Source organism: Hibiscus syriacus, unplaced genomic scaffold (genome assembly GCF_006381635.1).
Source record: "Hibiscus syriacus cultivar Baekdansim isolate YM2019G1 unplaced genomic scaffold, ASM638163v2 tig00110744_pilon, whole genome shotgun sequence".
Classification (NCBI taxonomy): Eukaryota; Viridiplantae; Streptophyta; class Magnoliopsida; order Malvales; family Malvaceae; genus Hibiscus; species Hibiscus syriacus.
Genome location: NW_024062846.1, coordinates 1,516,806 through 1,532,738, shown reverse-complemented (window position 1 = coordinate 1,532,738; position 15,933 = coordinate 1,516,806). Strand labels below are relative to the sequence as shown.

Sequence of the window (15,933 nt, the reverse complement as noted above, 5' to 3'; positions counted from 1 at the left end):
AAAGATTCTCACATATGTATATATGTATATATATCTTATTTTTGTTATTCTTTCAGTAACTCAGATATCAATGACACAAATGCAGATGACCCTGACCCGGAGATTGATTTCGAGATGCCCATATGTTAAGGGGAAATCGAAGGTTATGTTGTTAAAGAGGGATGTGAACTACCTTCTCAATTACTAAAGATGGTGGAACAAGAAGATAAAAAAATTCTGCCTCACGAAGAGCTTATAGAGATCTTAAATTTGGGTACGGATGAGGATAGAAAGGAAGTAAAGATTAGTACCACTCTGTCTACTGAAGGAAGATAGAACTTGATAGAATTACTTCAAGAATTAAAGGATGTATTTACTTGGTCGTACAAAGATATGCCAGGTCTGGATACATAATTGGTTATCCATAAACTGCCGATAAAACCTTATTGTAAGCTTGTACAACAAAAACTGAGAAGAATGAGACCTGAGATGCTGCTCAAAATTAAAGAAGAAGTGGAGAAACAATTTGATGCTGGGTTTCTTAAAATGGCCAAATATCTTGAGTAGGTAGTAAATATTGTCCCAGTACCAAATAATGATGGGAAAGTTCGAATGTGTGTCGACTATAGAGATCTTAATAGAACTAGTCCAAAGGATAAATTTCATTTGCCACATATAGACACTTTAGTGGACAATACTGCCGAAAATTCTTTATTCTCATTTATGGATGTTTTCTCTGGCTACAATCAAATTAAAATGCACCCTAAAGATATGGAGAAAACAACGTTTGTCACTATATGGGGAACGTTCTGTTATAAAGTCATACCGTTTGGATTAAAGAATACAGGAGCAATATATCAGAGGGCCATGGTAATGTTATTTCATGACATGATGTACAAAGAGATAGAAGTATATATCGATGATATGATTGTCAAGGCTAAGACGGAGGAGGAACATATTGGGAATTTGAGGAAGCTCTTTCAAAGATTAAGGAGGTGTCAACTAAAACTTAACTCAAATAAGTGTACTTTTAGGGTGACATCGGGAAAGCTTTTGGGATTCATAGTGAGCCAAAAGGAAATTCAAATAGATCCAGATAAAGTAAAAGTCATTCAAGATTTGCCACCCCCAAGAACATAGAAAGAGGTTCGAGGATTTTTGGGGAGATTGAATTATATAGCTCGATTTATCTCACAGTTGACTGAGAAGCGTGATCCATATTTCGTCTTCTTCGTAAGAATAATTCAGGAGAATGGAGTGAAGATTGTCAAGAGGCTTTTGAGGCAGTGAAGAGATATTTTTCGAATAATATTTGTCGAATACTCCAATCTTGACGCCACATATCTTAGGCAAACCTTTAATTATTTACTTGTCAATTTATGAAAATTCAATGGGGTATGTATTGGAACAACATAATCAAACTGAGAAGAAGGAGAGGGTTATCTATTACCTCAGTAAGAAGTTCACTGAATGTGAGACCAGATACTCACCAAATGAAAAGTTGTGTTGCACTTTAGTATGGACTACCAGAAGGCTTAGATAGTATATGTTGTATCATACTACTTGGCTTATATCCAAGTTGGACCCTTTGAAGTATCTAATGGGTGTACCTGCATTGTCTGGAAGATTAGCCCGTTGGCAAATCCTGTTTTCTGAATTTGATATCCAGTGTGTAAGTTAGAAGGCGGTTAAAGGGAGCGCTATAGCAGAATTCATTGCAAGTAGGGCTTCTGAAGAATATGAGCCATTGAACTTTGATTTTCTATATGAGGATTTAATGGCTATCTTAGTGGAAGAAACAATTGCATCCACCAGTAAATACTGGAAGATGAACTTTGATGGTGCTTCAAACGTCTTGGGGCATATGATTGGGGCAATCTTGGTCTCACCAGGTGAAGATCATTATCCTTTTACCAGTCGGCTCAATTTTCATTGTACAAACAATATGGCTGAGTATGAGGCTTGTGTCGTGGGCCTCAGAGCTGTTATTGAACTCAAAGTGAAAATACTCAAGGTATATGGGGATTCAGCTCTGGTAATCTACCAACTCAGAAGAGAATGGAAAACAAATGATCCCAAACTTGTAGAATACTATAAATTAGTTCTGGAACTTATCAAAGAATTTGAAGAAGTAACTTTCAATTACCTCCCCAGAAAAGAAAATCAAATGGCAGATGCCTTGGCTACTTTGACAGTAACTTTTAAGATGAATGAGCATGTAAATATGATGCCTATTGAGATAAAGGCTTATGAGTATCCAGCCCACTGCTTTAACATTGAAGGAGAAGAAGATGGAAGACCTTGGTACTATGATATCATGCAATATATAAGGTATCAAACTTATCCCGAAAACGACTATGAATGATAAAAGAACCATTAGAAGAATGACAGCGGGGTACGTGCTCAATGGTAAGACCCTATATAAGAAAAGCATAGATCAGGTCTTATTAAGGTGTGTGGACACTAAAGAAGCCAAAATGATTCTTGAAAAAGTACATAAAGGAATATGTGGTACCCATACTAATGGGCATGTAATGGCCAGACATATTATAAGATTTGGGTATTATTGGTCGACTATAGAAACTACTGCATCAATTATGCCCGAAAATGTCATAAGTGTCAGATTTATGGAGATAGAATGCATATAAATATGTTATGATAAATGGATTTACTAAGTAAGTATTTTACTTTTACATGCCCGAATTGCCAACATATTACAACAGACCCAAACTAATGGAGAGCTCAGTAACCCAATTGTTAAAACCCTAAACCCATTAGGGCTTTCTCTAAAGAAGCTCCGAGTGCCGTATTGTGTGAACCGTAGGATTTGGTGATCATCATCTGATGGTTTAAAATAAAAGTGATTAATTTAGGGTTTTTTAAACCCTAAAGGTTCCATACGCAACCACATTTCGACCGTTGGATCTGGCTTCACGATCCAACGGCTCACAATGCGCCCATAATTCTAAGACAGTGTGCGAACCCACCGAGGAAGACCCATGCCTGTCGGCCACCAGCCTGAAACGCTGGCGAAGCCCATTGTTGCCCATGCTCGAGACCATACTCTACAAAACATTTTTTTTCATTCTCTGAGGATGCAAGGGATGGGGAAAACAAAAAAATAAAAGGCAATCATCAGGAACAAGAATCGGTCATCGGTTATAAACAGAAAAGACAAACAAGCAAAGGGAGGAGCAACTATTAGGAATGAGTAACCAAAATATAAATCAGCCATTAGTAACCAAAACGAAAGGGGGATTCAAACCAAAAGAACCCATTAGCAACCAGAAAACAAAACAACAAAAGAAACAAAAAAGAGAACTTTCACCTTCCTCGCCGCTTGGAATCATAACCACCACCAGTCACCCAAGGTAACCGCTATCAGCCTTATGTCTATGATTTGTATTAGGGATCTAAAAGGTCCCAATAGGGGTTTGGGTTTCGCTTATGAGTTTAGGGTTTTAATCAAAAGGAGAGCGAGGGTTATTTGAGGTATTGGTTTCCTCAACGGAGCCTCGGGGAAGGGCGAACCCACGGTGGTTGCATGGTTTGGTAGTGAGGGTTAGGGATTATTTTAACCCTTAGATTTTGGGTTTTGTCATGAGAGATTCATGGTATTGGGGTTCAAGGTCAATTACGGGGTAGGTTTCGTGCCTGTGTGGCTCCTCATCGAAGCGTTAAACGGTGGAGAGAGTGTCGAGCTTTGTCATGTTTAGGGTTGAGGGAGAAAGAACGAGAGAGGAGATGATGAGAGAAAACGGCTGGGGTGAAGGGCAGTCTGGCTTAGGCTGAGAGGAAATTAATTGGGGTTCGTTTGGTTTACGGAATGTAAGATTACCAGTGGGAATAAAAGATTACCAGGGAATAGGATTACTGGGAATGTTGTATTTTGTGTTTGGTTTGTTTAGCATGAATGTAAGATTACCGTGTTTGGTTAAAGGAATAAAAGATTATTGGAATGTATATTTGACCAAATTGTCCTTATTATATATTTGTTTTTTAACAAGTTGGAAAATATTTATATATTTTCTTTAAAAAATTTAAATTCATAAAATTTATATAATATTTTACAAAATTGAAAATATAAAAAGGTTTAATGAAATGTAAAATTTTATTTTAACCCCTGAACTTCATATAAAATTTTACTTATAGCCTTTTTTTGTAAATCTAAAAAAGTTTAAGGATAAATTTGTAATTTAACCTTCGTAGAATTTTTATTATTTAATGACAGAAAAATGATATTTTTGAAAAAAAAAGGGCATTTTAGTCCAAAATGCCAGTAATCTAACAATACCTAAGAGAATGGGGGTAATGACATTCCCGGTAATATACCCCAAAAATCTACTATTGGTAATAAAACTTTACCGGGAATGAGATTCCCGACCAACCAAACATGGGAATGTGGATTCCATTCCCATGGGAATCCCACATTCCCTGAACCAAATAACCCCTTAGGGTTAGAAAGTTTACCCTAATATCTCATATATCTACATGCCAAAACGGTGTAGTTTCCCATTGGCATGAAACGACAGTGTTTTGATAGTGAGGGGGTAATCCGCGTTTTAGAAAAATAGGGTAGTAGCTATTTAGACCCTTGTATCTTTGATCCATTTCGTTTTGATCCTTAAATCGAACTTTACTGGATTTTTATTTTGACTCTTGATTTTTTGTATGTTTCATTTTAGTCTAGAATCGTTTTAGAGCTATTTTCGCACTGTTTTCACTTCAGATGTGTAATTTGGCAAACTTTCATTTTGATCCCAGTGGTTGTATTATGTTTGTAATAGATGGAAATGGAATTTTTATGAAAAGACCATGTTGTTTATTTTCTTTATTTTTTATCCCCTTGTTTAATATTTTATGCATGTTTGTAGGGTTAATTTAGGCTTACCTTAAGTGTATGCATGTATATATATTATTTCGAGCATGTTATTTATAAGCACATATTTATGTAATCTATCTTTTTATTTGCATGTTAGCCTCAAGTGCTTGACTCAACCTAATCATATAATCGGATTAAGGATAATACCCTTTTAATTTAAAATTGTCGGAATGGCTTCTCTTAATTCACTAGAAAGTTATTTTCGACGATTTTAAATTACAAGTGTATCCCATCAGTGACACCAAAATTGATTCTTCACCTTAAAATTTGGGAACGAAAGAAAAGGAAATATTTGAATACTTAAATTTGTTGAGAAAATATCGTTAGAACTCACCTAAAGATCTAGTCTCGATATTTTTAAATAATCGAATATTCTTTATCTTTCTAATAGCTTGGTAATTTTAATTTAACCTACTATGTTGCTTTAAATGTTATAAATTCACATTTTGTTGTTTTAAGGGATCATAAACCAAGTTGAGTTTGAATTTGTAAATTTCATTGCAAAGACATTAATTAATTGACTAGGTACCGATTTAGGGCGTTGCGGGGGTGATAATCCTTCCCCACGCGTAACCAACTCTCGAACCCATATTTTGGTAACGTAGACTGCAAATTTGTCGTTTTAATTAAAAGTATTTTTTTAAAATGGAAAAATATTTTTGGATGCCCAATCACACCCTAATCAATGATTGGTGGTGACTCCTCGAACCGTACGTATTTCTTATCGCAAAGGAATTACCAAATTTTCGAAACGAGAGGTTTTCTAAAATCGCATTGTTTTTAATTAAAAATCAATTATAAAGAGAATAATTAAAAATTACGTGGTTTTCAAAATCTCGTTCCCTTAGGAAAAAACGTTTCGACAATATCTAATAAATAAAAAATTATATTTCATATATATATATATTAAATTAGAAAATCCAAAGTCACAAAATACCTTAAATCATAAAAAATTATAATTTGAATCTTAAATTTTTGTTTTCAAAACTTTTTTTAAAATATTTTTCATTTATTTTAAATTTATAATTATTAAAAATAATTGTGGAAAACAAAATTTTAATTTAATTTAAAATATAACAATATTATATTCATTTTTATCTTTTAAATATTTCATTAACTAAAATTTAATATATATATATGAAATATAATTTATTTATTTGTTATATATGTTTTAATATATATATGTGTGTATGAAATAATGGTAAACAAAATATATAGAAGGTTGTGCAACTTGAAATCAAAAGTGAAGTTTGCCTCAGCGCAAAGGTTTGCAATGGGTCATTGGTTTGACTCCCCTAGAAAGCATTCACGTTAATTTTTTTTTCTCTTTACATAATATAGTGACACATGTCACCTTTGGATTGGTGTTAACTTTTTAAATTAAAATAAATTTAGTACTTAGTTGATAGAATACGTAAATATTGATGATTAAATATATAATTATGTCAATTTTATTAATTGATATGTCACCATCTCCATTAAAAGTTAACAGAGAGTGACTTAAATGAATTATTTAAATAGTTAAATAGTCTGTTTTATTAAATTGAAACATCAATAGTCAATATGATTTTTTACTATAGTTTAGTGGTTATTAATGTAGTTTACCCTTATATTTTAATAATTTATGTAATTAAGTAAAATACTATTAAAAAGTAAAATCTTTATAACCATTTTGGTAATGAGATGAAAAAATCATTAGAAAAAAAACTTGTTTTAATCGACCTCGAGCAAGAAACCCCCCAAGGGCGGTTCACAACATCCTTGAGCCATCCTTTAAAAAGGTTAAGTTGAGTGAGGTCCACAATTTCATATTCTCTCCGGTTTGCTGTTTTCCAGTTTTGATTTTGATTGTAAAAACTTAGCGTGAGAAATACGGTTCCATTTCAAGGATCTCTCTTTTTCTTGGTGAGCCAAACACCATCACCTTCCCGCAGGTAAACGAATAATAATGGAGGAGAAAGCCAACGGTCCGAGTTTCAATGCGGGTCGGGTCACGGACGGCCCTACGAACCCGATGGTTACCCCTCTCCTAACCGATCTTTATCAGTTCACCATGGCTTACGCTTATTGGAAGGCCGACAAACACAACGATCGAGCCGTGTAACTTTCTATTTCTTCTTCTTTATTAAACCTTTAATCTCGTTCCGTTTTGAATGGTTTCCCTTCTCTCTCTCTCTCTCTCTCTCTCTTTCCTATCAAATCCTTTGTCTGACTAATACGAAAATCGGATTGGAAATGGAATTTTGATGCTTCATAGTTACTGTTTTCATTAGAGATATTTTTCCTTCGAACTTTATTATTTGAAGTTATAGTTGTTTGTACACGTTTTATTATTATATGAAGTTATTGGGAAATCAGGACTTCCTATGTTCGAAAGTTAGTTATTTGATGATCATTTGGTTACTTGTTGGTTTCAGAAATGAAAATTGAGGAAGTGAATTGAGCTTTGGCTTAGAGTTTTATAATATCCTTTCAGGTTCGATCTATACTTTCGGAAGAATCCATTTGGAGGTGAATTTACTGTGTTTGCTGGTTTGGAAGAATGCATAAAGCTCATTGCTAATTTCAAGTTAACCGAGGAAGAAATTTCCTTCATATGTGAAAGCTTGTCTGGTTCATGTGAGGTAAGCTAACTCCTTTTCAGATGGTTCAATTAATAATATTCTTGTGTCTGTTTATTTTTCTGCGCTTGTAATTGGATGTTTAACTTATCCATTGTTTATGCACTTGACAGGAAGGTTTTTTCAATTATCTAAGAAACATTGACTGTTCTGATGTTGAGGTTTATGCTATTTCAGAGGGAACAGTTGTTTTCCCAAAGGTGCCCCTACTTAGAGTTGAAGGGCCGGTTGCTGTGAGTGCTATAAGACTTGTTTTTTTTCCTTTGCATTTGGTATTTTGTTTTTTTATCTTCATTCTCGATTCATGCACTTTATTTTTTAGGTGGTTCAATTGCTGGAGACTCCAGTTCTGAATCTTGTAAATTTTGCATCTTTAGTGGCTACAAATGCTGCTAGACACAGACTTGTTGCTGGAAAATCTAAAATGTTGCTCGAGTTTGGGCTTCGAAGGGCTCAGGTTAATGATTTTTTCTTGTTTATTTTCTTATTATAAATGTTAATATTTGAGTTTCTCTCTGTCAAACACAAACATTCATGTTAATTGCAGGGACCTGATGGCGCTATTTCAGCATCAAAGTACTGCTATATTGGAGGTTTTGATGCTACAAGGTGGTTTGCTGACATTTTTGTCTCCTGTTGCACACTGCTTTCATGGCTTCATATATCATGTCTTTCAGCTGATGAAAATGAAGAGTTAATTTGTGTCTTCTGCTTGATCTTGAAGCTATTCAGAGCTTATGATTCTTCTCTATTCTTTGCTAATATATATTCTTCATCTAAGCTAATGTTTTGTACTGCTTGTTTCTTTTTTATCTACTGTGTTAACCAGCAATGTTGCGGCTGGAAGGTTATTTGGGATACCTCTTCGTGGGACACATTCCCATGCTTTTGTTAGCTCATTTATGGTCAGTAACTTCTTCTAGAAGCTTTCAAGTTTAGTAGCAATTTTCTTAATATTTTATTATTTATTTTCTGAAAGTACTTTAGGTCATATTCATATGGTAGCCTATAACTTTGTACGTTGCAGCAGTGTTCTTTGTCAGAAATTATGTTCTATTTCTGCTAATTCTCTCCCTCCTCTATATGTTCTCATAAATTCGGAATCTTTGTATGTGACTGGATTTGTTTTTATGCCAAACTATTCGATTAATAGCAAGCCAGATTAAATTTCGTCTTTATTGTTGACACTGTTTGTCATACTCATAAATGTGAAGTAATACCTAGGTAAATATGAATGATATGAATGAGGTGATTGCATGGTAGTTTATTTCACTGGAAAATATAGTTTCTATCCAATTATATAGCTTTTAATTTGGGTATTTTTGTTATTAGTTTCATGTAACATGCTTGATTTTAACTTTACTATTGGCTCTCTTGTTTATATCTAAAATGGTTTTCCTCGACCCTTCACTTTTTGGTGATTTCTTCTCTCTTAGTAAATGGGTCCGTAGTCAATATAATGTAATGTTTAGAAACAAGCTTGGATTTCATTCCGACCTTCAAAATTGCCTATTGTTTTCTAGATAGTTTTCTGTATGCCATTCTATTGATCTTTTCTTATGTTATTTTTGTACTTTGAATATTATGGGTGTCTTCCTGGAGTTTTTAATTTTATGCTTCTTTGATTATGAAGTTATTCAATGTTTAATTTGCAGAGCCCTGATGAGATCCTAGACAGATCACTGCATAGCTCAGATGGTTCAAGTACTTGTGAGGACTTTGCCAGTCTTGTTCAGTCATGGTTAAGCAAAATACAGGTGTTCTGGATTGACTCTTTACATTGCTATTGACAATTATTTAATTTTTTTTATGTCTTGCTAGAGATATATACTTTTTTCCAGACACATCATCAATTGAAAACTATGTCTGCAACCCATGCAAGTTCATCAAACTCAGCTAACTTTCATTTCTTCTCTTCCAAGAATCAATGGCCGAATTTTGTAATATTAGATCCTAAAGATCACCATCTCAAAAGTCAAAACCCATTTAAAGAACAAAGGTTTGCAATAGAAAGCTCAAGGCATTATTGTAGGATTTATTTCCATTTAGTTCTCGATAGCCATGTTAATCTAAAAATATGGATTATGGTCTATGAGAAATTTGGATTGGAGACATTGGGTTTTCCTATCTGTTCTTTGCATATTGCTGCTAGCTGATTACTTGATGCTTCATCTACCTTAACTTATCCCATCGGTGCATATTTTCTAGTGGTCAAAATCTCTTAGTGGCAATTTTGGTCAAACCAATCAGAGTGAATTAGCAGCTTTCATGTCATATGCCTTGGCGTTTCCTAATAACTTTCTTGCCCTTGTAGATACATATGATGTAAGTACAACTTCCTTGAGTTTTAGCTTAATTTTTTTTTCATGTAGTCTATTTTATCATAAAGCATATCAGCACTGATGTTGCAGTTTTGGCATCAATTTTACTAGGTAATGAGGAGTGGTGTCCCCAATTTTTGTGCAGTTGCTTTGGCACTTAATGACTTGGGGTATGCTGCAAAGGCTTATACATATGGCAGTTTTTTTCCTATAAGAACTGTTTGTCACATGCTCAAAATTCGTTAAAATAATTTCTGTTGTTCCCGTTTGATATTATATGTGCCTATATTCAGTTTAGTGATTTGTTATTTCAATGATTTTCGAAGACGATTTTACGTTCACAAGCTGATTAATTTTATAAGTAGGATTCTTTGTTTGTGGATTTAGAGAAAATGAATTCATGTATGATTATATATGCTTATTTCATATGGCTACACTTAAATTGACGTCAAAGTTATATGATGAAATGCATGAAGTAACATGCCTTTATGTGCCATGCATCAGCAAATACTTCCCTTGCTTCAGCTTTTCTTTTTCATTTTATGTGAATAATTATAGTTGTGTCAAAGGCATTTTTATTTGATTCAGAATTTATCATCTGAAGGAATTACATTTTTTGTGAATGTCAACCATACGAACTAGCATTTGGTCTTGCTCAATTTCAGTGATTAGTTAAATGTGTAAAAAGCAGGTATAAAGCAGTTGGCATTAGATTGGACTCTGGTGACCTTGCATACTTGTCTGGTGAAGCCCGAAAGATCTTTCACACAATGGAGAAAGAATTTGGGCTGCCTGGTTTTGGAAAGACGATCATCACTGCTAGTAATGATTTGAATGAGGAAACTCTGGATGCACTAAACAAGCAAGTAGTCATTCTAACTGAATTTTCTTTGAATAATTTATTTGACTCTGTAGCAGAATTACAATACCTCCTTGATTCACTCTTGTGTACATCGACTCGAGAGATTTGTATGTTTCTTCACAGGGTCATGAGGTGGACTGTTATGGAATAGGAACCTATTTGGTCACTTGCTATGCTCAAGCAGCTTTAGGCTGTGTTTTCAAGCTGGTTGAGATCAATAATCAACCACGCATCAAGCTTTCAGAAGATGTATCCAAGGTTTGATCTGGTAGCCTAGAAGTTTTAACGGTAAACTTTCATCATTATATAACATATTTCCTTTCTTTTTCTCATCTTTATGTTTGCTTTGTAAATGCTAGGTCTCTATACCATGCAAAAAACGATGTTACAGGTTATATGGAAGGGAAGGATATTCCCTGGTGGATATACTGACAGGGGAAAATGAACCATGTCCAAAGGTAGTTCCCATTACTCTTGCTGTACAGACCCCCAAACCCTTCCAGTTTTCAGTAATTAGCAACCAACATCATCATCATCCATTTTTCTTGTATTCATGGCATCATAAATGTCTGATATAATTTCAACTTTAGCAAACCTAAGAATTCAACATAAAAAGATACGATTATTTTATCTTTTAAACTTATATAAATGCTCAACTATTTTTGCCATCATTATCTAGATATCAAAGTCTTGTACACCAGTTCATTTTGGACATGTAATCAATGATCTTATCGGTTAGCCGCATCCTAAAATCAATGCTGATACATAATGTATGTTGGTGTACTTTTGTTGTATGCCGGTGTAATCATGGGGTATGAAAATGCACTCTTAAAACACTGATTTATTTTGATTTCTATGTACATAAACTTGGATTGTTTTATAGTACCTCTGTTACACACCAGCAACTAATAGCAGTATAAACAACACCAACATATAGACTTTAACTCCATAGAGGCCTCATATTTACTCCCTTTTAAATCCACAGGTGGGAGAAAGAATTCTATGCCGTCACCCTTTTAATGAATCCAAAAGAGCATATGTTGTGCCACAGCGTGTGGAAGAGCTTCTGAAGTGTTACTGGCCTGGGAAGTCAGGTAAAAGCTCAGAATATTCATCATCAAATTAATCAGTATGACAGTATGCAAGACTAATTGAGCAGCTCCTATAATGGAGCAGGACCGATAAACTTATTTATTACTTAAGTAGTCTCATATATTCCTTATTTTGCAGTTGGTACTTTTTGCTAGAAAGTGTCCGGTTTTTAATAAATTTAGCAGTGTCTTTACCCTGTTGAAAATAAACCAGCTTGTCCGCAATGTGTAATATTTTCCCATTGTCTAAAACATGTTTTTTGGTGCCCTTCCTGAAGGTAAAGTAAGAGAAGAGTTACCAGCTCTCAAGGACATTAGGGACCATTGCATCAAACAGCTTGAGCAAATGAGACCTGATCATATTCGCAGATTAAATCCCACGCCATACAAGGTAGTGCAGCACCTCGTCCCAGAAAAAAAAAAAAATTTCCTTTTATATATTGTTGCTGACACAAAAAATGTTTAATAATTATTCTTATCCATAAACAGGTAAGTGTAAGTGCAAAACTGTATGATTTCATCCATTTCCTATGGCTAAACGAGGCACCTGTTGGGGAGCTGCAGTGATAATCCAGGACGGTAAAAACAGAAAGGCATGGTAGTAGTGTACAAATACTGATTTCAATGGAGTTTTAGACTTCATACATTAAATCATTACCTTTACCTTTATGCCTAACAATAATCCATTGTATTTTCGCAATACATACTGAAATAAAGCGTTGCTTTTTCTCTGCTCTGCAAATTCTGGTTTATCTTGTCGATGTTTTCGTTGTGCCTCTACCAGCTTCCCCCAAACCAATGTAATTTTGATACAGATGCCTACAAGGATTTATCACCGTTTCTTAAATAAAAGCACCTCTACATTTAAGTTTTATGATGTCAAATCCACTTGTCACGGACATAACTTATCGGCTCGGTCATTATGCCGTACGACACTTGAAAGGGCGTATTTTTTTCCGAGCAAATCAGCCTCATTGTCGATGATTGTACTGTCACTTGGACCCAATGTCCACACACCTAGCCCCAAGTGAGTTTAGGAGTTCACTTGCATCTTGTTAGCTCCACTCCACTTGCTAGCTAACGGCGAAGAAATGGAGGTGACCTAACACCGAGTCTCTCCCTTCTAAATAACTAAATAAACTTACTAGATATGACATCATTATACGTTGGAATGAAGACACTTTTTTGGGAAGGGTCTTCATACAAGCACCTCTTTTGTCACATAACACTGGTTGCGTTGTCACCCCAATTGATTGTCACTGCACAATGCTCCCATGGTTTAGTACCCATCAGGGATCACCTGCCCCCTGACTGGCGATTATATCAACTTGGTCTACTATTGGATTATTGTCATGGCGATATTCTCGTTTACTCTAAAACCCACATCTTTATCACCTTGTTGCATGGAGTTGACATGAGATCCATCAATTGCTCGTGTTTTCATCTCATTTGTTGTAGTTGAGTTGCTTTTAGGGCTGCAGCTTTGAAGAACGTTTATCGGTAGACTCCGCACTCTGAACCATATGAAACATCCCTCGTTATGCGGTTCCTTGCAAACCTTACCGTTCACGGCCTCTTCAAAGCTGTGTCACGCATGACAAGGTCTAGAGTAATCTCCTCTAATGACACCATAGAGGGCATAACATTTCCAATTTGGCCTGAAGCATAATGACTGAAAAAAAAATCAACAAATATGATGTCAAAAAAAATAATATTAATATGATATCAAAAGTTCTTTTTTAAAAAAATCTCGAATAATTTTTAATTTTCTTTTATATATGAGAAATGCCATGGCACCATGTCGGTCAAATTCATGTGTTATAAAGATTTTTTTTTGTGGGGGTGGGGTTGTTAAAGCTACAATTTTAAGAAAAGAAAATAGTAGCAAAATTATATTAAAACATGAATTAGTATTTGTTAGTGGCCGTTACATGATAATTGCAAGGCAAAATAAAGATTCAAAAAGGGACGATAAGGTCGCTCATCAGCATCCAACCAAAGGCAAAATAGAGATTCAAAAAGTGACGATAAGGTCGCTTATCTGCACCCAACCAAAGGCAAAATAAATTTGTGTAAACAAATTTGCATAAGAGATTAAGATACTTATGCTTTTCCTCATTCATTCATTGTATTGTGTTGTTGATTCCTTATTAAATTCTTCTATTACATCATCCAAATTTAATTGTGTAAGAACATCCTAAACCTTCACTTCCATAGCGAAAACATGACATTTCGATCCAACAACATAATATAATGCTTCATTCTTTCCATAATCTTTAACCCAAACTTTTTATCCCAATTTTTAATAATATCATAACGATTATCAGCAAACTAAGAAACACGATAAAAAAAGAAAACAAAAACAAAGAACACCAAGATTTACCTAGAAAACTCAAAAGGGAAAAATTACGAGCATGTGAGAATAATTTCACTAATATAAAGGAAGAAAATATAAGAGGAGAGAAAAAAAATCCTTGATATATAACCCTTACCCTTAGTATCTATTTGCGGGTATAGATATTTGATTATAAAGGAAACTAAATAAAAAAAATACTTTAATAAAGTTCTCTACTTTTAATCAAACTATATTTATTATTTTCCCAATTAAATTGTTTCACTCTCATTTCGAGTCAAACTTTAACAATATTTATTTTTAAAAAATCAGAGAAATATAACAATGATACGTGTCAAATAACGGCCGTTACAATGTAGTTACTTAGAAGTGTAAATACTTAAAAGTGTAATGGGAAAAAATAATAGACATATTTTTAACAGCAAATTTTAGACATCTGAGATTAGCTTAAGATATAATTTGGACACTTAATTTTATATTAAACCTATAAAAAAAACTATGGATGATACAGAGATTTTGACGTACCAAAAAATGGTTTCATAAGTGAATAGAGATTCAGCCGAAAGAGCATAGAAATCTGACGAAAACAAGAGACAAGAAATGTTAACTGGTAAGATTCCATTAGTAGTACAAAAAGGGTAAAGGTCCAAGATCTAATAACACAACCCACCACCACTTTTACCTTAATCCAGGCTTGGAGAAGCAGGTTCCTTCTTTGTAAGCTAGTTACTGATGAGAAGGATGTACAACTCTGAAGCATATATAGTTTTACTAGTCTCCGACAATTTCAGTGCGTCCAAGATCCAACTACTAACACCACCGTCATTTCAACTAGTATTTAATGTTGTTGGATAGCGACCTGACATGAAAAATGTTTTGCTTCCCCCCCCCCCCAAACTAATAGGTTTTAATGTACTAAATTAGAACATAATCTGGACACATACATTATTGGGATTGTATATGTTAGAGTTCGAAAAGTTGGATGCCATGGCATCAGGGAAATTAGATTACCAACAAACGAGCATTAAAATTTCACGCCCACTTCCCAACAAGTATGGGCGGCATTGAATTTGACAGAGCAGGTCATAGCTCGTGCAAATAGCCAACCAAAACCAATCAGTTCTAGAGTTGCTATATTAACAGCCATTGAAAACTCATATCTATAACATCCACAACATGAAAATATGGAAATGTAGAATTCAGAGTTGTGATGCTTTGGTTGGAGACAAGTAAGCAAATGGAAAAAAATGATGGTTGAGGGTAATTAAGGTACAGAAGAATCCAAACTTTGGTTAATGTTGTCATGTAGCTCGTATTGTAGGGTCAACCGAGTAATTTCAAGGTTAGATTGGATTCATTTGATGTTAATTTTAACATGTATATGAATTCAGACTATATTCGTGTTATTTTCATATTATGTTTGTTGATGGAACAAATGAATTATGTCAATTGTCGATCACTTTTTTTTTATTTGAACGAAGAATCGTAATCGATGATTATACAGCCGTTGAAAAGTGATCCTTGTAATAAAAAGATGAAGAATGAGAAGTTTTAGAGAAAGTAGACGAAGATGAGGAAGAAGTTGAAGATCCCCTCTTAGGGGTTCATATATCTTAGGGGTTTATATACGGACTTATTGTGTAAGCTTCTGTCACGTCTAGTATCATGATTACTATGTATATACCAATATAATATGATTGTGGTCGTTAGTCAATAATTTTAATCTTGACACACCTTTTAGATCTATCAAAAGTCTTGTTTAGGGTTTATGTTAGGTCAAATGAAATTTTATATAAGAGTTCCTTCGAAGAAAACCTCTGTATG

The 15,933-nt window shown here is 34.3% G+C and overlaps 1 protein-coding gene across 1 annotated transcript; it reads left to right on the top strand.

Annotated features, from left to right (window-relative positions):
* Positions 1-6,707: 6,707 nt before the first annotated feature.
* Positions 6,708-12,452, top strand: LOC120139373 (nicotinate phosphoribosyltransferase 2-like). Its single transcript, XM_039154617.1, has 15 exons — positions 6,708-6,961; positions 7,338-7,485; positions 7,596-7,715; positions 7,805-7,939; positions 8,030-8,091; positions 8,312-8,387; positions 9,138-9,239; positions 9,691-9,807; positions 9,915-9,973; positions 10,495-10,669; positions 10,789-10,923; positions 11,025-11,123; positions 11,651-11,759; positions 12,035-12,147; positions 12,246-12,452. Exons 1-15 carry the CDS (start codon positions 6,810-6,812, stop codon positions 12,321-12,323), a joined length of 1,680 nt encoding a protein of 559 aa, XP_039010548.1. The 5' UTR covers positions 6,708-6,809; the 3' UTR covers positions 12,324-12,452.
* The last annotated feature ends 3,481 nt before the right edge of the window (positions 12,453-15,933 follow it).

What these genes read in the sequence shown, in the direction of transcription:
- LOC120139373 (XM_039154617.1), top strand. Translation starts at nt 6,810, where the DNA reads ATGGAGGAGAAAGCCAACGGTCCGAGTTTCAATGCGGGTCGGGTCACG. An exon ending in CATGGTTAAGCAAAATACAG is followed by an intron (nt 9,240 to 9,690) that starts GTGTTCTGGATT and finishes CATATTTTCTAG; the next exon opens with TGGTCAAAATCTCTTAGTGG. An exon ending in TTGGCACTTAATGACTTGGG is followed by an intron (nt 9,974 to 10,494) that starts GTATGCTGCAAA and finishes TGTAAAAAGCAG; the next exon opens with GTATAAAGCAGTTGGCATTA.